General features: G+C 38.9%; 1 protein-coding gene across 3 annotated transcripts in view; it reads right to left on the reverse strand.

Moving 5' to 3' along the window:
* Nucleotides 1-22,378, reverse strand: part of tp63 (tumor protein p63) — a 99,557-nt gene extending 77,179 nt beyond the window's left edge. For all 3 annotated transcript variants that reach the window (XM_057841579.1, XM_057841580.1, XM_057841582.1), the window contains exons 1-3: nucleotides 22,205-22,378; nucleotides 8,564-8,680; nucleotides 3,509-3,620 (exon numbers count right to left, since the gene is read on the reverse strand). In XM_057841579.1, the coding sequence (XP_057697562.1) occupies nucleotides 3,509-3,620; nucleotides 8,564-8,680; nucleotides 22,205-22,257 (282 nt within the window). In that variant the 5' untranslated portion in view covers nucleotides 22,258-22,378. The remainder of the gene's footprint in view (nucleotides 1-3,508; nucleotides 3,621-8,563; nucleotides 8,681-22,204) is intronic.
* Between the last annotated feature and the right edge of the window lie 634 nt (nucleotides 22,379-23,012).

Below are 23,012 nucleotides of genomic sequence, written 5' to 3' on the forward strand. Positions count from 1 at the left end.
TAAACAAATACAGTACTTATGTACTGTATGTTGAATGTATATATTCGTCTGAGTTTTATTCATTTTTTTCTTAATGCATTGCCAAAATGTATATGATCGGGAAAAATTATCGGGAATGATTGGAATTAAATCGGGAGCAAAAAAAAAAAGCAATCGGATCGGGAAATATCGGGATCGGCAGATACTCAAACTAAAACAATCGGGATCGGATCAGGAGCAAAAAAACATGATCGGAACAACCCTAGTTAAAAGTCATTAATTATTGGACAACTCTAGCGGAGACATTAAGGAAGTTTGGTACATTAGTTTGAAGTGTGCATTTCTGGGTAATTTTAGCCAGTACCTTCAAAAAATAGCTCATCCTAAATTTCAGGCGTTTTTGTGGTATAGTCGCCATTTTAAATGTTTCTTTGAGGATTAACCCAAAACAGAGATTTGGTCAGACGGCTACCAAATTTTGAACTTGTGTCATCATAAGCTAAAAGCCATCTCCATCATTGCATGTCGAAAGGGAAAGGAAACTTTTCAAAGCACATCGTCAGCTACATGAACGAATCTCCGACCCCATCGTCGTCACACCCGCCCTAAGGGGATCCACAGGGGTCAAAGCGCACAGTGAGATCATATCAGAGGAGCCCTCTCAGACAACATCTGCTGATAGCGCCACTCGCCAAGCTGTTCTGCATCAAAGTCTGTCCCGGGGAAATTCCATTGTCACGGGGAGACTGTCGTACGACTTGATGACTGCCAACCCCTGGAAGTTCCATCCACTCAAAGCGAAAGTCACCTGCTACTCATTTTACTTCACGGTCACTCATCATGAAATGTGTCATCGGAAATAGCAAAGTTCAAAATACCGTATTGGCCCGAATATAAGAAGGCCCTGATTATAAGACGACTCCCTCTTTTTCAAGACTCAAGTCTGAAAAAAAAACTTTTTGAACACCAAATTAATTTTTATACAGAAAATAATTACAGTACATCTGAAACAAATTATTATAACAATATATTTGAGCGAAAAAGCATGTTATTTTGCCTCATTCAAATCCTAATATCTGAACATTTATATATGTAAACTAGGGTTGTTCCGATAATGTTTTTTTGCTCCCGATCCGATCCCAATCGTTTTAGTTTGAGTATCTGCCGATCCCGATATTTCCCGATCCGATTGCTTTTTTTTGCTCCCGATTCAATTCCAATCATTCCCGATAATTTTTCCCGATCATATACATTTTGGCAATGCATTAAGAAAAAAATGAATAAAACTCGGACGAATATATACATTCAACATACAGTACATAAGTACTGTATTTGTTTATTATGACAATAAATCCTCAAGATGGCATTTACATTATTAACATTCTTTCTGTGAGAGGGATCCACCGATAGAAAGACTTGTGGCTTTGTATATTTTGACTAAATATTGCCATCTAGTGTATTTGTTGAGCTTTCAGTAAATGATACTGTAGTCATGCCCAAATGCATGATGGGAAGTGGAACCATGACTGTGCGTAGTGCTATCAATTGATATATCTTCTCTGCGTTGGCAAATAACATAAGGTGTTGAGATAAAGATCAATTGCTACCTTGCTTCCCCACATTGCTTCCCATGATGTTTCTAATCGTAGGGAGAGGGATTGTAAGGTTTTAGCCAATTAAAAAAAGGCTCCAAAGGCTGCCAAAATTCACTCTACTCATTTTACGTTGCCTTTTAGCTCTCTGTATAGGTAAAACGGCGCCATTACAGATTGAACGCGACAATGCGTGAGTGGGTCGTGCAGCGCATGCATTAATTGCGTTAAATATTTTAACGTGATACATTTTTAAAAATATTAATTACCGCCGTTAAAAGGACAAATTTGATAACCCTACCTTAAGCCTAAACTAAAGACTCTGGAAGAGTGAAACATATTATGTCTGTAACGTTAAATACAATTAGAAAACGATTTAATAAAAAAATATATATATATATATTTAAAAAAGGCATGGCCGATATTTTTGTGCCGATTCCGATACTTTGAAAATTACGTGATCGGACCCGATCGATCGGCATCCCGATCGACTGGGACATCTCTAATGTAAACTAAAGTGCAATCACATTCGTAAATGAATGGCTTCTGGTTTTTGAAATGTAAATAAACTAGGGCTGTCAAAATTATCGCGTTAATGGGCGGTAGTTAATTTTTTAAATTACCGGTAATCACGTTAAAATATTAATGCATTTAACGCACATGCCCCGCTCAAACAGATTAAAATGACAGCACAGTATAATGTCCACTTGTTACTTGTTTTTTGGTGTTTTGTCGCCCTCTGCTGGCGCTCGGTTGCGACTGATTTTATGGGTTTCAGCACCATGAGCATTGTGTAATTATTGACATCAACAATGGCGAGTTACTAGTTTATTTTTTGATTGAAAATTTTACAAATTTTATTAAAACGAAAACATTAAGAGGGGTTTTAATATAAAATTTCTATAACTTGTACTAACATTTATCTTTTAAGAACTACAAATCTTTCTATCCATGGATCGCTTTAACAGAATGTTAATAATGTTAATGCCATCTTGTTGATTTATTATTATAATTAACAAATACAGTACTTACTGTATGTTGAATGTATACGACCGTCTTGTGTCGTTTCTTTCCATTCCAACAATAATTTACAGAAAAATATGGCATATTTTATAGATGCTTTGAATTGCGATTAATTACGATTAATTAATTTTTAAGCTGGGGTTTTAATATAAAATTTCTATAACTTGTACTAACATTTATCTTTTCAGAACTACAAATCTTTCTATCCATGGATCGCTTTAACAGAATGTTAATAATGTTAATGCCATCTTGTTGATTTATTATTATAATTAACAAATACAGTACTTACTGTATGTTGAATGTATACGACCGTCTTGTGTCGTTTCTTTCCATTCCAACAATAATTTACAGAAAAATATGGCATATTTTATAGATGGTTTGAATTGCGATTAATTACGATTAATTAATTTTTAAGCTGTAATTATCTTGATTAAAAATTTTAATTGTTTGATAGCCCTAAAATAAACCAATCTATTGTGATAAAACAACAAAATTGCAATAACTGCATTAACCATCAAAGTGCAGTCTAACTGCAACTGTCGTCTTGAAACAAATCTGAATAAGGAAAAACATTGCAATAAAATAATGCAAACTGGTTAAACTTGAGAGTAGCTGAGATTAATCATGACAGAACATCGCTTCAATGATATCTGGCGCCATCCAGAGCCGTGAATGAGTATAACGTCTAGACCGCGAGTATAAGACGACCCCCGCTTTTTCAGTCTTATTTCAATGCAAAAACACCGTCTTATAATGGGGCCAATACGGTAATTATCTAAAACATGAGTTTTCTTACGGAAACTGATGATGACACAACTTTGGTAAAAAGATGTTGGGATAAATATTTCGCTTTCATTCGGCCATTTTAGGCTCGGCCTTCTGCTATTGTCTTCCTTAAAAGCAATGTTACTCACAGCTAGCGCGTCGTCAGGCTCGTGCATGGTGATGCAGTCCATGCTGATTTGAATGGTATTCCCCGTCGAGACGTGAGGTGGACCCTCGCCGAACACTGAATGTATGGAGGAGCTGATGCACAAAACAGCAGGGAGAAAACCAGATAAAAGAAGGAATTAACTGATCACTTACATGCAAAATTCCAGTGCTAAATGGATTTTAATATGTCCAAATTAACATGTGAAAAAGCTGAAGCGAGGAATTTTTTAGGGTATAATGTATGAGCTTAAGTTATAGCGTGCGACTATAATACTGGTGTCAAAATGGTGGCCTGAAGGCTACATCATTTTGTGTGGCCTGCGATAACAAATCAGGTGTATTGACTTGCAATAAATTCATAAAAAATTTCTGTAGTCCATAATGAAAGATGCCATAAATCGAAGAGTATTTAATTCGATTTCATTTAATTTTTTAATTTAACCTCTTAAACAGTCATGTGAAAAAAATAGGACACTCCATTGAATATTCAGTTCTTTATTAAGAAATGATCACATATCAATGTCTGAGCTTGTTTTTCTGTATCTATGGAAAAGAACGTGATTTAATTGCAGGTAAACAACAAAAATTAACACAGTTTTACTCGTTAAACTAAATACAGTGGGGCAAATAAGTATTTAGTCAACCGCTAATTGTGCAAATTCTCCCGCTTGAAAATACTAGAGAGGCCTGTAATTGTCAACATGGGTAAACCTCAACCATGAGAGACAGAATGTGGGAAAAAACCCAGAAAATCACAGTTTGATTTTTAAGTAATTTATTTGCAAATCATGGTGGAAAATAAGTATTTGGTCAATACCAAAAGTTCATCTCAATACTTTGTTATGTACGTTTTCTGTAACTCTTCACAAGCTTTTCACACACTGTTGCTGATATTTTGGCCCATTCCTCCATGCAGATCTCCTCTAGAGCAGTGAAGTTTTGGGGCTGTCATTGGGCAACACGGACTTTCAACTCCCTCCACAGATTTTCTATGGGGTTGAGACCTGGAGACTGGCTAGGCCACTCCAGGACCTTAAAATGCTTCTTACGAAGCCACTCCTTTGTTGCCCTGGCTGTGCGTTTGGGATCATTGTCATGCTAAAAGACCCAGCCACTTCTCATCTTCAATGCCCTTGCTGATGGAAGGAGATTTTCACTCAAAATCTCTCGATACATGGCCCCATTCATTCTTTCCTTTACACAGATCAGTCATCCTGGTCCCTTTGCAGAAAAACAGCTCCAAAGCATGATGTTTCCACCCCCATGCTTCACAGTGGGTATGGTGCAATTCAGTATTCTTTTTCCTCCAAACAAGAGAACCTGTGTTTCTACCCAAAAGTTCGATTTTGGTTTCATCTGACCATAACACATTTTCCCAGTCCTCTTCTGGGTCATCCAAATGCTCTAGCGAACCACAGACGGGGCTGGACGTGTACTTTCTTCAGCAGGGGGACACGTCTGGCTGTGCAGGATTTGAGTCCCTGGCGGCGCATTGTGTTACTGATAGTAGCCTTTGTTACGGTGGTCCCAGCTCTCTGTAGGTCATTCACTAGGTCCCCCCGTGGGGTTCTGGGATTTTTGCTCCCTGTTCTTGTTATCATTTTGATGCCACGGGGTGAGAAGGGAGTTGAAAGTCCTTGTTGCCGAACGACAGCCCCAAAACATCACTGCTCTCGAGGAGATCGGCATGGAGTTATGGGCCAAAATACCAGCAACAGTGTGTGAAAGCTTGTGAAGAGTTACAGAAAACGTTTGGTCTCCGTTATTGCCAACAAAGGGTACATAACAAAGTATTGAGATGAACTTTTGGTATAGACCAAATACTTATTTTCCACCAGGATTTGCAAATAAATTCTTTAATAATCAAACAATGTGATTTTCTGTTTTTTTCCCCACATTCTGTCTCTCATGGTTGAGGCTTACCCATGTTGACAATTACAGGCCTCTGTAATATTTTCAAGTGGGAGAACTTGCACAATTAGTGGTTGACTAAATACTTATTTGCCCCACTGTATATAAACAAAAATGCATATTTCAACTGAGAAAAAAGTTAGGACACAATAGCTAGTGTTACCCATTTTGGCTGAAATAACTTGGTGAAACACCATGGTGAGATCAAAGGAGCTGTCTGAGGCTTTCAAAAAGAAGAATGTAGACGCTTATGAGTCTGGTAAGTGATTTCAAAAAATCTTAAAAGAATATGAAATCAGCCATTCCACTGTCCGGAAAATAGTTTACAAGTGGAGGACATACAAAACAACTACCAGCATGCACTGGTCTGGCCGTCCAAGCAAGTTCAACCCGAGAGAAGACTGCTAAAAGAAGTCTCCAAAAACCCCAAAATGTCATCACGGGACCTACAGCAGGCTCTTGCTACTGTTGATGTGAAAGTGCATGCTTCTCTAATCAGAATGAGACTTCACAAGCTTAACCTTCATGTGAGGTGGGCAAGGAGGAAATCTTTGCTCTCCAAGAAGGCCAGACTGAGGTTTGCCAGAGTGAATGTAGACAAAGACCAGGACTTCTGGAATAATATTCTTTGGACAGATGAATCTAAAATTGAATTATTTGGACATAAGAACAGAGGACATGTTTGGCGTAAGCCCAATACAGCATTCAAGGAAAAGAACCTCATACCAACTGTAAAGCATGGAGGAGGTGGAAGTGTCACGGTTTGGGGATGCTTTGCTACAGCAGGACCTGGCCAGCTCACCATCATAGAATACAACATGAATTCCCGTTTCAAGTCACCCCACATCATCTCAATAGGATTAAGATGTGGGCTTTGACTCGGCCATTCCTGGATTATCCATTTCTTGCTTTTCAGCCAGTCCTTGGTGGATTTACTGTTATGTTTTGGGTCACTGTCATGTTGCAGGGTCCAGTGTCGCTTCAGCATTAATTTTTTCCACAGATGATCTCACATGCTCCTCAAGCATCCTCACGATAGAATTCGTGGTGGATTCTATGATGGTGAGCTGGTCAGGTCCTGCTGCAGCAAAGCATCCCCAAACCATGACACTTCCACCTCCCTGCTTCACAGTTGGTATGAGGTTCTTTTCCTGGAATGCTGTATTGGGTTTACGCCTGTTCTAGTGTCCAAATAATTCAATTTTAGATTCATATGTCCAAAGAACATTATGCCAGAAGTGCTGATCTTTGTTTACATTCATTCTGGCAAACTTCAGTCTGGCCTTCACGTTCTTCTTGGAGAGCAAAGGTTTCTTCCTTGCACGCCTCCCATGAAGGTTAAGATTGTGAAGTCTCTTTCTGATTATAGAGGCATGCACTTTCACATCAATAATAGCAAGAGCCAGCTGTAGGTCCCGTGATGACATTTTAGGGTTTTTGGAGACTTCTTTCAGCATTTTGTGGTCTGCTCTTGGGGTAAACTTGCTTGGACGGCCAGACCTGGGCATGTTGGCAGTTGTTTTGAATGTCCTCCACTTGTAGACTATTTTCCGGACAGTGGAATGGCTGGTTTTATAATCTTTTGAGATCTTTTGAAATCCCTTACCGGACTCATAAGCGTCAACAATGGTCTTTCTGAAGGCCTCAGACAGCTCCTTTGAGCTCGCCATGGTGTTTTCTCTCACTTCAACAGTCAGGGGCAAACCAACTAAATGTGAGGTTTAAATTCGGCAATCATCATAGTTCGCAATATTTACGTAAAATAAATGCTAACTGCACGTTTTTTTTGTTTTTGTTTTTCTCGCTTTTAACCAAGAATCAAGACTGTTTTACGTCCATATATATAAACAATTCGGGTATTTAAGCATTTATTCACAAGAATTTTCCCCGGAAAAGCTCTGTTTACATAAGGCAGCCGCTAGCTACATTTACTAACAGACTAGCATTGTACTTCGACATATTTACGTAAAATAAATGCTAACTGCACGTTTTTTTGGGGGGGGCTTTTAACCAAGATTTGAGACTGTTTTACGTCCATATCTATGAAGAATTCAGGGATTTAAGCATTTATTCAGAAGAATTGTCAACGGGAAAAGCTCTATATGTTTACATATTGCGGCCACTAATTTCCTTACTGACTATTCTCATAATTCGCAATATTTATGTTAAATAAATGCTACCTGCATGTTTTTTTTTGTTTTTTGTTTTGCTTTTAACCAAGAATCAAGACTGTTTTACGTCCATATCTATGGAGAATTCGGGGATTTAAGCATTTATTCACAGGAATTTTCACCGGAAAATCTCTGTTTACATAAGGCGGCCGCTATCTACATTTACTAACAGACTAGCATTGTACTTCAACATATTAACGTAAAATAAATGCTACCTGCACGTTTTTTTTTTTTTTTGGCTTTTAACCAAGATTTGAGACTGTTTTATGTCCATATCCATAAAGAATTCAGGGATTTAAGCATTTATTCAGAAGAATTTTCAACGGAAAAAGCTCTATATGTTTACATATTGCGGCCACTAATTTCCTTTCTGACTAGTCTCATAGTTCGCAATATTTACGTTAAATAAATGCTACCTGCACTTTTTTTTTTTTTGTTTTTTTTTGTTTTTTTTTTTTTTTTTTTTTTTTTTTTTGCTTTTAACCAAGAATCGAGACTGTTTTACATCCATATCTATGGAGAATTCGGGGATTTAAGCATTTATTCACAGGAATTTTCAATGGAAAATCTCTGTTTACATTAGGCCGCTGGCTGTATTCACTAACAGACTAGCATTGTACTTCGACATATTTACATAAAATAAATGTTAACTCCATGTTTTTTTTGTTGCTTTTAACCAAGAATCGGGACTGTTTTACGTCCATATCTATGGAGAATTACGTCAAAAATGCGCCAGTGTGATTTATAAATGTTTTTCTTCCCCTCTTCATTGTACATTCTGTGGCTAGTGTGACTTTTACACCAGTGTGACCTATAGTCAGACAAATACGGTATTTATATAGGTTGGCTGACAAAAGACATGGATGAGTTTGACAGTCCTGCACTATACAATGTCTCGATTTAGGCCTTTTTATCGAAAAGTGGTAGTTACTCCAGTGTTTTGGGTAAACTCACTGGTCAAGCATGTCGAATAGCTGGTTGAAGACGTCCTGGCTGAAAATCTCAGCAGTTGGTGTGGCCGGACCGTGGGACGAGGTGGCGAGGAAGGGGCCGTCCCGGCGCTCCCTCAGTCTGTGGGGAACACCAGGCGCACCATCAAACGCAATCATCTTTAGTCAGACGTGTCAGGTTTCAACCCCCCCACAAAAAGAGCAATAAGCTCTCACGTCAGCAGACTTCCAGGATGCCACCCAGCCAGCCACTCGGCCATTGTGAATATTTGTCGTGCACATAATGGTGATTGTGAGCTGAAAGGTGACACCTGCTTCACAGCTCGCGCCGCCATTGTTGACGCTCAAGTGGCGCACGCTCACTTCCCTCCCCAGAGACACGGAATCCCCCCCCTACCACCACCACTGTCGACAAGCACCAGACACCAAATTCCTTCACCACTGCGACTTGTGCTATGAGTGCAGCTGGACAGGCGATGCAGAGCGAGCACTATTTGGGGCCTACTGGAATTCCCCCTAACGGTGTCAACAAACACACGCTTATGACACGGAATGTAATGTGTGTATATGTATGCTTTAAAAACTAAAAAAGGGAAATTTGCCAGTTTATTTGGATTTTTATTTATGTATGTACAGTCCCTAACAAAAGTCTTGACACTTATCCATTTTGAAGAAACAATTGCTATCAACTAGGGTTGTTCCGATCATGTTTTTTTGCTCCCGAGCCGATCCTGATCAATTTAGTTTGAGTATCTGCCGATCCTGATATTTCCCGATCCGATTGCTTTTTTTTTTGTTTTTTTTTTTTTGCTCCCGATTCAATTCCAATCATTCCTGATAATTTTTCCCGATCATATACATTTTGGCAATGCATTAAGAAAAAAAATGAATAAAACTCGGACGAATATATACATTCAACATACAGTACATAAGTACTGTATTTGTTTATTATGACAATAAATCCTCAAGATGGCATTTACATTATTAACATTCTTTCTGTGAGAAGGATCCAAGGATAGAAAGACTTGTAATTCTTAAAGGATAAATGTGACTTTGTATATTGTAACTAAATATTGCCATCTAGTGTATTTGTTGAGCTTTCAGTAAATGATACTGCAGCCATTTAACTTCTGCCCAAATGCATGATGGGAAGTGCCACCATGACTGTACGTAGGGACACCAATTGATATATCTTCTCTGCGTTGGGAAAGAACATAGGGCGCTAAGAAAATGATTAACTACTCCCTTTCATCCCCACATTGCCTCCTATGTTATTTTTAATTGCTGAGAGAGGTATTGTAAGGCTTTAGCCACATAAAAAAAAGTTCCAAAGGCTGTCAAAATTCTCTCTACTCATAATACGCTGCCTTTTAGCGCTATCTATAGGTAAAACGGTGTCATCATAGATTGAACGCGACAATGCGTGAGTGGGTCGTGCAGCGCATGCGTTAATTGCGTTAAATATTTTAACGTGATAAATAAAAAAAAAATTAATAAAAAATTACCGCCGTTAACGGGATAAATTTGATAACTCTACCTTAAGCCTAAACTAAAGACTCTGGATGAGTGTAACATATTATGTCTGTAACGTTAAATACAATTAGAAAACGATTTAATTAAAAAATATATATATATTAAAAAAAGGCATGTCCGATATTTTTTTGCCGATAACGATACTTTGAAAATGACGTGATCGGACCCGATCGATCGGCAGCAAGAGGTTCCCAACCCTAATTATTTTTATTATAACTCCGATTTGGATGAATAATTTCTTTGTTTTGCTATGTGTAATTGCTACGTAACTGTACCTGCAGTATTTATTAAGGATTTGGCGTAGGTTCTTGGGCCGTAGAATGAATTAATCAAATTATACTGTATTCTTATTGGAAAATTCTGCTCGACATGTGACCACTTTAACTTACAAACCAGGTCCTGGAACGAATTCAGTTCGTATGAAGAAATACTACTGTATATAGAAATGCAAATTACACCATACTGTATTATATATTTACAGTCAATATACAGTATCAATGTATATGTAAAGAACTCCCCAGAAATACAAAACACAAAAAACTAGGAGATTCCATTAAAAAATCACAGGTTAAAAAACACACACACACACATAAAAACAAAAAACAAAGCGTAACAACCATGAAGGGTGTGGAGTGTGTTTGAGGGGTGTTTTAGGTGTGGTTCAACCTGCTGACCTTTGCCAGGTCAAAGTACATGACATACAATTAGCCCTAAGGGTATGTGAAAAACACTTAGTGCCTCTCTTTTGGACTTGGATTGACCAGTTAAAAATATGAATCAATGACATGAATACGTCCGTTCAAATGAAATGATGAAAAAATATAATTCTTTATAATTTAGTGTTACTTATTTGTGTGGTATATGTGAGTCAAATTTGCTAGCAATTGGACAAAGTCACTCAGAATCCAGAATTTGATCCAGAATTTACTCTAAATGGCCACTTTAAATAGCAGACTTTCTGTAAGCTTTCAGGTATGACTTCATAAAACGTTTTTGTGGAACTACTGTAATTTTCGCACTATAAGGCGCACCTGAATATAAGCCACCACCCACCAAATTTGGCATGAAAACGGCATTTTTTCATTTGTTCCGCACTGGAATATAAGCCGCAACTGTCTTCACTGTATTATGGGATATTTACACCAAAAGATATTAACCGGCAACACTTTATTTGACAGCGACATCATACCACTGTCATTAGACCAAATGAACCACCATGAAGCTTTGAACCAATTGGCTGCAACGCTTCATTGCTTCCAGAAGCTTCATTTGGCCATCACTGCTCCCTTGGGGGAGACAGTCAACTTCTGCTGCCAACTGCTGTCAACACTGTTGTTGTCCAACATGCCTCCTAGCATGCATTGCAGCACTACAGATGTAAATAACAATCAAAATTCATGTTCTGTGCTAATTTTTTCTTCAGTTACTGTTCCAGTTGTTTCATTAATTGCTAGTTATGGGATTTAGTAACACTTTATATGACAGTGGCGCCATAAGACTGTCATATTTATAACATGACACTGTTATGAGCATTAATGAATGCTTATAACAGATGTCATTTAGTGTTATCCGGCAAATTATCTCACTTTTGAATGAATGTAAAAGATCTACGCTGGAGATCAATAGAGTTAGTGACATAACATTTGCCAAATGACACTTAAAGACATCTGTCATAAGAATTCTGTAATGCCCATGATGGTGTCATGTCATAATTATGACAGTCTTATGACAGTCTTATGATGTCGCTGTCAAATAAAGTGTTACCTATTAACCCAAATAAATCAACAAATACAGTGCCTTGCAAAAGTATTCGGCCCCCTTGAACCTTGCAACCTTTCGCCACATTTCAGGCTTCAAACAAAGATATACAATTTTAATTTTTTGTCAAGAATCAACAACAAGTGGGACACAATCGTGAAGTAGAACAAAATTTATTGGATAATTTAAACTTTTTTAACAAATAAAAAACTGAAAAGTGGGGCGTGCAATATTATTCGGCCCCCTTGCGTTAATACTTTGTAGCGCCACCTTTTGCTCCAATTACAGCTGCAAGTCGCTTGGGGTATGTTTCTATCAGTTTTGCACATCGAGGGACTGACATTCTTGCCCATTCCTCCTTGCAAAATAGCTCGAGCTCAGTGAGGTTGGATGGAGAGTGTTTGTGAACAGCAGTCTTCAGCTCTTTCCACAGATTCTCGATTGGATTCAGGTCTGGACTTTGACTTGGCCATTCTAACACCTGGATACGTTTATTTTTGAACCATTCCATTGCAGATTTGGCTTAATGTTTTGGATCATTGTCCTGTTGGAAGATAAATCTCCGTCCCAGTCTCAGGTCTTGTGTAGATACCAACAGGTTTTCTTCCAGAATGTTCCTGTATTTGGCTGCATCCATCTTCCCGTCAATTTTAACCATCTTCCCTGTCCCTGCTGAAGAAAAGCAGGCCCAAACCATGATGCTGCCACCACCATGTTTGACAGTGGGGATGGTGTGTTCAGGGTGATGAGCTGTGTTGCTTTTACGCCAAACATATCGTTTTGCATTGTGGCCAAAAAGTTCAATTTTGGTTTCATCTGACCAGAGCACCTTCTTCCACATGTTTGGTGTGTCTCCCAGGTGGCTTGTGGCAAACTTTAAACGAGACTTTTTATGGATATCTTTGAGAAATGGCTTTCTTCTTGCCACTCTTCCATAAAGGCCAGATTTGTGCAGTGTATGACTGATTGTTGTCCTATGGACAGACTCTCCCACCTCAGCTGTAGATCTCTGCAGTTCATCCAGAGTGATCATGGGCCTCTTGGCTGCATCTCTGATCAGTTTTCTCCTTGTTTGAGAAGAAAGTTTGGAAGGACGGTCTTGGTAGATTTGCAGTAGTCTGATGCTCCTTCCATTTCAATATGATGGCTTGCACAGTTCTCCTTGAGATGTTTAAAGCTTGGGAAATCTTTTTGTATCCAAATCCGGCTTTAAACTTCTCCACAACAGTATCTCGGACCTGCCTGGTGTGTTCCTTGGTTTTCATAATGCTCTCTGCACTTTAAACAGAACCCTGAGACTATCACAGAGCAGGTGCATTTATACGGAGACTTGATTACACACAGGTGGATTCTATTTATCATCATCGGTCATTTAGGACAACATTGGATCATTCAGAGATCCTCACTGAACTTCTGGAGTGAGTTTGCTGCACTGAAAGTAAAGGGGCCGAATAATATTGCACGCCCCACTTTTCAGTTTTTTATTTGTTAAAAAAGTTTAGATTATCCAATAAATGTTGTTCCACTTCACGATTGTGTCCCACTTGTTGTTGATTCTTGACAAAAAAAATTAAATTTCATATCTTTATGTTTGAAACCTGAAATGTGGCGAAAGGTTGCAAGATTCAAGGGGGCCGAATACTTTTGCAAGGCACTGTAAGGCGCACTGGACTATAAGCCACAGGATTCAAAATGAGGGAAAAAATAGTGGCTTCAAGTCTGAAAATTAAAATTAAATTAAAATTACTGTACTTAAAAAAAACAACATCCATGCCGCTGAGTAAACATGGCGTAGCTGGCTGAAGTTTTTAGGTTTACGGGCAAATTGACACTGAAATAACCACTTAAAACCAAAATGGTGGTCCGTTGCTCTCTTTTTGAGCATGACTGCATGAGACTTTTTTTGTAGGTCAATTTATGATGGACATGTCTACCAATTTTCATGGTGATACGCAAAACGTCCTTCAGGGGCTGAATTTTTTTATGAGAAGTGAAAGAGAAACTAAGCCTAATTTGGATAATTCAAACCAAAACTGATTCCCTCATGCGTCTTATTGGGCATGACGTTTTGAGACTTTTTCGTGGGTTTCCTCATGATACACATGTCATCAAATTCTATGTTGCTATGTGAAACTAGCTTCAGGGGATGAATCATTGGTTTTCTATTTTATGGCAAGTTGATAAACTGACGCCAGGCAACTTTAAACTACAATGGCTGACTTCCTGTAAACTTTCAGGCATGACTTCTTGAGACTTTTTTGTGGGTTTACATATGATAGACCTGTCTACTGAATTTCATGCTGCTGAGCAAATCTGGTTTTGGGGGCTGAATTTTTAATAATTTTGTTATTTTCAGTTTTATGGGCAAATGGAATCTGAAATGGCAAATTAAAACGAAAACGGCGGACCTCGTGTGTCTTTTCGGGTACAACTTCTTGAGAGTTTTTTGTAGCTTTACTCATGATGGACATGTCTACCAATTTTCATGGTGAAAAGCAAAACCTACTTCAGGGGCTGAATTAAAAAAACAAACATGTTATTAGTTTCCTGTTTTATGCCTGTTTGAAAGACAAGATAGCCAATTCAATCGAAAATGCCAAACTTCCTGTAATCTTTCGTACATATCATCTTGAGACTTTTTTGTAGATCTCGTAGTAGACACGCACACCAAATTTCACGCTTCTGAGTAAATCTGTCCGCAGGGGCTGGATTTTCAAAACCGCAAAAGTCAATTTCTGGAGCTCCCGCCGCCTTTTCGTGACGAGAATCGTCATTATTTTGAAGTGTTTGAAACAGGTAGAGAGAGTCAAGTGACGGATGTCTTTTGTTTGTCTGTTGGCGGGTGTCCGGTTTCCTCGGCCGGCCCGAGGCGAAGGCTGTCCGGCCACCACTTAAAGACCTCCAGACGGGGGTCCGGTTCAGGGGTCAACTCTAAAAACAGGGCCGGCCCATTGTCTGCCGACGGCGGCCGATGAAAATGCAATCAAAACAAACAGAGTTCTCCCGGCTTCTCCAGTGTCCGTATTAATCACTTGTTCAAAGATGCTCTGTCAGGCCCGCCCCTCCCGCCACCCTCAAAAAGTACGACATGACGGCCAAACAAAAGAAAGCCGCAGGTTTCTCCTGCACTTATCCCCTGACTCCTGCTCCTTAAGTGAAACTGTCTAAAGCAGTGGTTCTTAACCTTGCTAAAGGTACCGAACCCTACAAGTTTCACATGTGGATTCACCGAACCCTTCAGAATCAGATAATAGACCATTGTTTTTTTTCAAATTCAAAACCGGCGGAAAAAACTCAGGTGACTTGAAGTTCCGCTCTGAGACCCCCAATTTAACCAAATTTCAAAATTGTCCGATATGCATGTGTGATACATCATTGGAAAGCTTAAAATCTCAATTTTCTGGGGGAAGACAAATTTTAAACAGGATGGCAAAAAAAAAATGTTTTTTAAACAGCAAAACCCTATCTGGAGGTGAGAGCACGTGAGAGCAGAATTACAGACGCCACGACTTTAACGAGATATTATCGCGCACTTAACTTGTTTCGATCCAAAAACTCCATGTAGCATGTATCACTGAGTGTCAAGACACAGCTGTGAATGGCCACAGCTGGATTTTTTAGGGATTTTATGGGTGAAACATGGGTCGCGATGCAGAAATCGCATACATCAAGGAGTGGTCGAGATTTTCTTTTTCATATACAGTGGGGCAAATAAGTATTTAGTCAACTACTAATTGTGCAAGTTCTCCCACTTGAAAATATTAGAGAGGCCTGTAATTGTCAACATGGGTAAACCTCAACCATGAGAGACAGAATGTGGAAAAAAAAACAGAAAATCATATTGTTTGATTTTTAAAGAATTTATTTGCAAATCATGGTGGAAAATAAGTATTTGGTGCATACCAAAAGTTCATCTCAATACTTTGTTATGTACCCTTTGTTGGCAATAACGGAGGCCAAACATTTTCTGTAGCTCTTCACAGCTTTTCACACACTGTTGCTGGTATTATGGCCCATTCCTCCATGCAGATCTCCTCTAGAGCAGTGATGTTTCGGGGCTGTCGTTTGGCCACACGGACTTTCAACTTCCTTCCCCCCTGGCGTCAAAATGATAACAAGAACAGGGAGCAAAAATCCCAGAACCACACGGGGGGACCTAGTGAATGACCTACAGAGAGCTGGGACCACAGTAACAAAGGCTACTATCAGTAACACAATGCGCCGCCAGGGACTCAAATCCCGCACTGCCAGATGTGTCCCCCTGCTGAAGAAAGTATACGTCTGCGGTTCGCTAGAGAGCATTCGGATGATCCAGAAGAGGACTGGGAGAATGTGTTATGGTCAGATGAAACCAAAATAAGAACTTTTTGGTAGAAACACAGGTTCTCTTCTTTGCAGGAAAAAGAATACTGAATTGCACCATACCAACTGTGAAGCATGGGGGTGGAAACATCAAGCTTTGGAGCTGTTTTTCTGCAACGGGACCAGGACGACTCATCTGTGTAAAGGAAAGAATGAATAGGGCCATGTATCGAAAGATTTTGAGTGAAAATCTCCTTCCATCAGCAAGGGCATTGACGATGAGACTTGGCAGGGTCTTTCAGCATGACAATGACCCCAAACACACAGCCAGGGCAACAAAGGAGTGGCTTCGTAAGAAGCATTTCAAGGTCCTGGAGTGGCCTAGCCAGTCTCCAGATCTCAACCCCATAGAAAATCTGCGGAGGGATTTGAAAGTCCGTGTTGCCCAATGACAGCCCCAAAACATCACCGCTCTAGAGGAGATTTGCATGGAGGAGTGGGCCAAAATACCAGCAACAGTGTGTGAAAAGCTTCTGAAGAGTTACAGGAAACGTTTGGCTTCCGTTATTGCCAACAAAGTGTACATAACAAAGTATTGAGATGAACTTTTGGTATTGACCAAATACTTATTTTCCACCATGATTTGCAAATGAATTATTAAAAAATGAAACAATGTGATTTTCTGTTTTTTTTTTTTTTCTCCGTATTCTGTCTCTCATGGTTGAGGTTTAACCATGTTGACAATTCCAGGCCTCTCTAATATTTTCAAGTGGGAGAACTTGCACAATTAGTGGTTGACTAAATACTTATTTGTCCCACTGTATTTACCCTTGTAAACAACTTTTTTCAATTTTTCTTCATTTGGATCAATTATTTATCATCTAAAATATCGGAGAAAATGCGAAAGTAACAAACAACAAAAAAAATACAATTAAGCGATAGTAATGAGTTAGATATCCGTGACTTTTATACAGACTCCATTTTTTTCATTGTGACATAATTTGTTTAAAGTAAAATATGCGAGTGAATAATTGTTTAAAGTTTTTTATCAAACGAAATTTTAGACATAAATTATTGATTCTAAGTTAAAAATGACAGACATTTTGAAAATTAAATATATTTAATTACCTTAGTTTTATGGCTGGGTTGAAACAAAAGTGGTTGCGCGACGTCTGTAAACGGGGGTTTCCAGGGTAAAATGGACAAAATTAAAAACAGTTTGGGGGCTTAACCCGCCATGAATCTGCTATGGCAGCATATAGACATGTTATTCTATCAAACACAACAGTTCTTTTGGCTTAAAATACAGCAGTTTATTTTAAAGAGGGGTGAAAGAGCAGAAATATCCCGATAACGGCGGTAGCTAATTTTTAAAAAAATGTATCACGTTAAATTATTTAACGCAATTAATGCATGCGCTGCACGACCCACCCACGCATTGTCGCGCTCAATCTGTAATGGCGCCGTCTTACCTATATAGAGAGATAAAAGGCAGTGTAAATTGAGTAGAGTGAATTTTGGCAGCCTTTGGAGCCTTTTTTTAATTGGCTAAAGCCTTACAATCCCCCTCCCTATGATTAGAAATATCATGGGAAGCAATGTGGGAAAGCAAGGTAGCAATTGATCTTTTTCTTAACACCTTATGTTATTTCCCAACGCAGAGAAGATATATCAATTAGTAACACTACGCACAGTCATGGTTCCACTTCCCATCATGCATTTGGGCATGGCTACAGTATCATTTACTGAAAGCTCAACAAATACACTAGATGGCAATATTTAGTCACAATATACAAAGTCACAAGTCTTTCTATCCGTGGATCCCTCTCACAGAAAGAATGTTAATAATGTAAATGCCATCTTGAGGATTAATTGTCATAATAAACAAATACAGTACTTATGTACTGTATTTTGAATGTATATATTCGTCCGAGTTTTATTCATTTTTTTCTTAATGCATTGCCAAAATGTATATGATCGGGAAAAATTATCGGGAATGATTGGAATTGAATCGGGAGCAAAAAAAAAGCAATCGGATCGGGAAATATCGGGATCGGCAGATACTCAAACTGACACGATCGGGATCGGATCCGGAGCAAAAAAACATGATCGGAACAGCCCTTGTATTAAGTAGTAATGTACGATGCATCGATAATCGTGAAAATCGCGATAATCGCGATCCTCGTCAATACCGCGATCATCGTTTAATAATCGGATTGTAGCACCCTGAATTGTAATCGAATCGAATCGTGGGGTGCCTAAGATGGCACACCCCTAGTACAGGTCACATTGGGCGTGCGCAGCGGTGCTACTAAACATTAAAAACAGCAAATATGGCGGGATGTCGGCTTTAATGTACTGTTTTAATAATATTTTTAAATCAAATATGTTGAATGTTATCATTTTTGTGCTTTTTTGAACAAAAGAAAAATGCCATCGCTTCGAGTGGGCGGGCATATTTTTTTCCGGGCTGAGGAACTTTGGTGGGTCAAAGTGTATCATTCGCTGTCGCCTTGTAAATCTGCACTGCCCCCGAGGGCCTGGCATGAATATTACATTGTTTTCATGCGGAATTGCAACATTGTTCGAATGGAGACGGGCCCATATATAAATGCAAACATGAAATTTTTCGTCTTCTCGGAGCGTCACCATGTAAACTGCCCCTAAATGACTTATATAACTGAAGCTATGATATAATGCAACTATTGAATGTTTATTTATTTATTTAAGCCTGCGAGGCTTTAAAAAATATATATATACAGTGGTACCTCTACATACGATCGCTTCGACACACGAACTTTTCGACATCCGACGTAAAATTTGACTCGCCATTTGTTTCTACATCCGACGACATGCTCGAAATACGACGACAATGGCAGCACCGCAGACGAATGCACGGCGGATTTTCTTGTGTGACAAATCAACACAGGTTTCAGAAAAGGTTGGTACAGGTGGTGAAACAAGGAAAAAGTTGATGCTTACCTTCTAAATGAAGATGCAAATGACAGAAAAATATGAGCGTAGGGTGGGCATCCGTGAAATGGCTCAACAATACATCTCCACGGTCCTCCTCCGACCATCGTTCGCCAGTCTTTATAAATTAAGCTGACAATTCTTATTGTGGTAACATCTCCAGAGAAATCGCCAACTTCGCCACGTTTTTATCATTTATTTCACAACTTATTCAAAACAAAAACACCTTCTGTCTGCTGCAATTGACGTTGTTCTCAAGAAAACATTCAAAGTGAAAGTGAAACTCAAGCTCACCGGTCTGTCTCTGGCAGTCAGCGCCGCGGTGCGTTCAGGGTCAGCAAAAAACGTCCGCCACATTAGAACCCGATTCGTTACATTAATACAGGAATTATTATTATTATTATTATTATTCCGATTTTGATTTATAATTTATTTGTTTTGCTATGTGTAATTGCCATTTGTAGTAGTACCAGCAGTATTTTTTAAGGATTTAGTGAAGGTTTTTGGGCTGTGGAACGAATTAATGGAATTATAATGTATTCCTATGGGAAAATCCTGCTCGACATACGACCATTTCGACTTACAAACAAGGTCCTGGAACGGATTAACTTCGTATGTAGAGGTACCACTGTATTCATTTATTTTATTTTATTTTTTTTACAGTTTATGTAACTAATGTACAAAACATTAAAAGCAGCTAATAGCGGGTTGGGTGTCATCAATAATCGTTTTATAATCGAATCGTAGCCACTGAATCGTAATCGTAATCGAATCGTTAGGTGTCCAAAGATTTCCACCTCTACTTAAGAGCCACTCCTTGTTTTCCTGGTATGTGCGTCGGGTCATTGTCATGTTGGAAGACCCAGGCACAACCCATCTTCAATGGTCTGACTGAAGGAAGGAGGTTATTCCGCAAAATCTCACAATACAGGGCCCCAGTCATCCTCTCGTTAATACAGTGCAATCGTCCTGTCCCATGCGCAGAAAACACCTCCAAAGCATGATGCTACCACCCCCATGCTTCACAGTAGGGGTGGTGTTCTTGAGACAGTACTCATCATTCTTCTTCCTCCAAACACGGTTAAAGAAATTATGACCAAACAGTTATATTTTACTCTCATCTGACTACAAAACTTGCTCCCATGACTCCTCTGCATTATCCAAATGGTCATCGGGAATCAGGGGAACCTTACGTGCCATGCATGATTTCAAACCATGACACCTTAGTGTATTAGCAACAGTAACCTTGGAAACGGTGGTCTCAGCTCTTTTCAGGTGATTGATCGACTCCTGTCGTGTTGTTCTGGGCTGATTTTTCACCTTTCTTAGAATCATTGAGACTCCACGAGGTGATATCTTTCATGGGGCTCCACTTCGATAGAGACTGACCGTCATGTTTAGCGTCTTCCATTTTCTAATGATTGCTCCAACAGTGGACCTTTTTTCACCAAGCTGCTTGGCAATTGTTTTGTAGCCTTTTCCAGCCTTGTGGAGGTGTACAATTTTGTCTCTGGTGTCTTTGGACAGTTCTTTGGTTTTGACCATGTTACAGGTTTGAGTCTTAAAGATTGTATGGGGTGGACAGGTGTCTTTATGCCGCTATCAAACTCAAACAGGTGCACCTGATTCAGGATAATACATGGTGTGGAGGTGGACCTTTAATAGGTTGGGTCAGAATTCTAGCTGATAGACAGGTGTTCAAATACCTATTTGCAGCACAAACAAATTGTTTAAAAAAATTATGCATTGTGATTTCTGGATTTTTCTTTTTAGGTTATCTCTGTCATAGTGGACATACAGCTAAGATGAAAATTTCAGACTCCTCCATGATTTCTAAGTGGGATAACTTCCAAGAAGACAGGGTGTTCAAATACTTATTTTCCTCACTGCATATTGAGACTATATTGAGTCTGAAAAGTATGACTTTTTACATTACAGAAAGGTTATCTCTGAATATTAGAACTTTACGAGCAATATTCTGATTTCATTCTTGTAATGTACAATCTTTATTCTCATAATGACTTAATTTCTCTAATATATTCCATATTTTTCCCATATATTTCTGTCTAAAAAGTGACTTTTCCATAACATTAGAAAGATTGTCTATGAATATTACAACTTATCTCAAAAACAAACATAAAATTTTCAGCAAAATTCTGATTTCATTCTCACAATGTATTTTCCCCCTCAATATATTCCTTATTACTATTAAAAGTATTACTTTTTATTAATAAGGTAAGAAGGATTGTCTCGGAATATTACACATTTCCCCCAAAACTTTTTTTCCTATCATATTAACATTTTTATTCTTGAAAATTACTTAAAAATTACTTTTTATCTCATAACATAATTTTCTTCTAAATTTCCTCCAAATGTAATTTGAACAAATTTTTCCTCATATTAATTTGCATATTTTAAAAACTTTTTCCCCTGGAAAGATCCAACCTTTATTTTTCTTTCTTTAAAGTTGAAGTTGAGTTTTTTTGCGGTTTTTTTTTCACGGAGTACAACTTCCTCCTTTGTAACAGAAAAACGTTTCTAAAAGTGTTTTTTTTTTTTTTTTTTTTCAAAAATCTCACTTTAAACTGACCTAACTTCTATGTTCTTGAACTCATTGACTCCAATTGACGGCGATAGATTCCTAATCTATTTTAACTAGGAGGGTTGCCAGCGAATGAACGCCCACCTAGTTTAAATGGATTGGACGTCTACTTTAGATAAACTAATTTAAAGACTTTCAATTCATTTTTTAAGAGCTTTGTGATTGGATGTCTATCACCATCAATATCATCAAACATAATCATTCACTGCCCTTCATTGGCCGCCAAATGAACTAAAATCATCAACATGATTATTCCTTTGAAGCAGCCGCCTCGTGGCCAACGACAGGCCTTTGACGGCCCCTAACAAATGCGTTTCCGCTCGTCCTCCCGCCGCGCTCAAAATGACTTTTCAGCTGCGGCGGGCAGAAGCAACTGTTGCCGGGCGGCTTTTGGAAGGGGGATTCCCAGCTACCTTCGATAAATCTCGCATTCAAAACCTGTTAGCCGCGTTAGCATCACCCGCACATCGCACTTACCGGTGAAAGGCAAAATCGGGGTAGTACTGCACGGCCGCGTAGGGTGAATTCATGTTGTCATGCCAGATGGACAAAGGTACTAAAAAGTACTAGCACCGCATTAAGACCGAGGAAAGGGTGAAACCTACTTGAAAATATCACTATAAATAGAAATCATCAGCATTAATAAAGTGCCTAAGGGTACAGTGCAGTGAAGAGTGATGTGAGACTTGTTTTCAATTGAGGTATTTTGGCTTCATAAGAGGGAGGGGTTTGATAAACCGGCGCGACCAATTGGCGGTTACGCTGGTGTGAGCCACATATTACTCGCAAACACACAGTTGCTGGGATATTCATGTCATGCCAAGTTGACCCCATTGCCCTAACAAACACACAGACATACACGCCTATCAGTGCATGGTTATCGTGTTGTTTGTCGGCTTCAAACGTGTGATTTTTAACATGCGATACAAGCGTTGTAGTGCATTTTAAATGTGGTGAGATAAAACTAGCCTGATGCCCCCGATTATTTCCTGTCCTCCCTCTCCCTGTCCTATCCCTTCCTCACAGAGCAACCCCTCGGTAAATAAAGTCATGATTACTTTGCAATGCTACTTATAGTCATGTAGCATGTTGGGTCAATCATACAGTGGCATTAAAAAGTATCTGAACCTTTTGGAATTTTTCACATTTGGGCATAAAATCACCATCAAATGTGATCTTTGTCAAAATCACACAGAAGAAAAAACTGTGTCTTTAATGCCAGCAATATAAAGCAATCGTCAGAGAATCCCAACATTTGAAAAATAAGGTCCTAATGAAACCTTTT

This window comes from Corythoichthys intestinalis, chromosome 7 (genome assembly GCF_030265065.1).
Source record: "Corythoichthys intestinalis isolate RoL2023-P3 chromosome 7, ASM3026506v1, whole genome shotgun sequence".
Lineage (NCBI taxonomy): Eukaryota > Metazoa > Chordata > Actinopteri > Syngnathiformes > Syngnathidae > Corythoichthys > Corythoichthys intestinalis.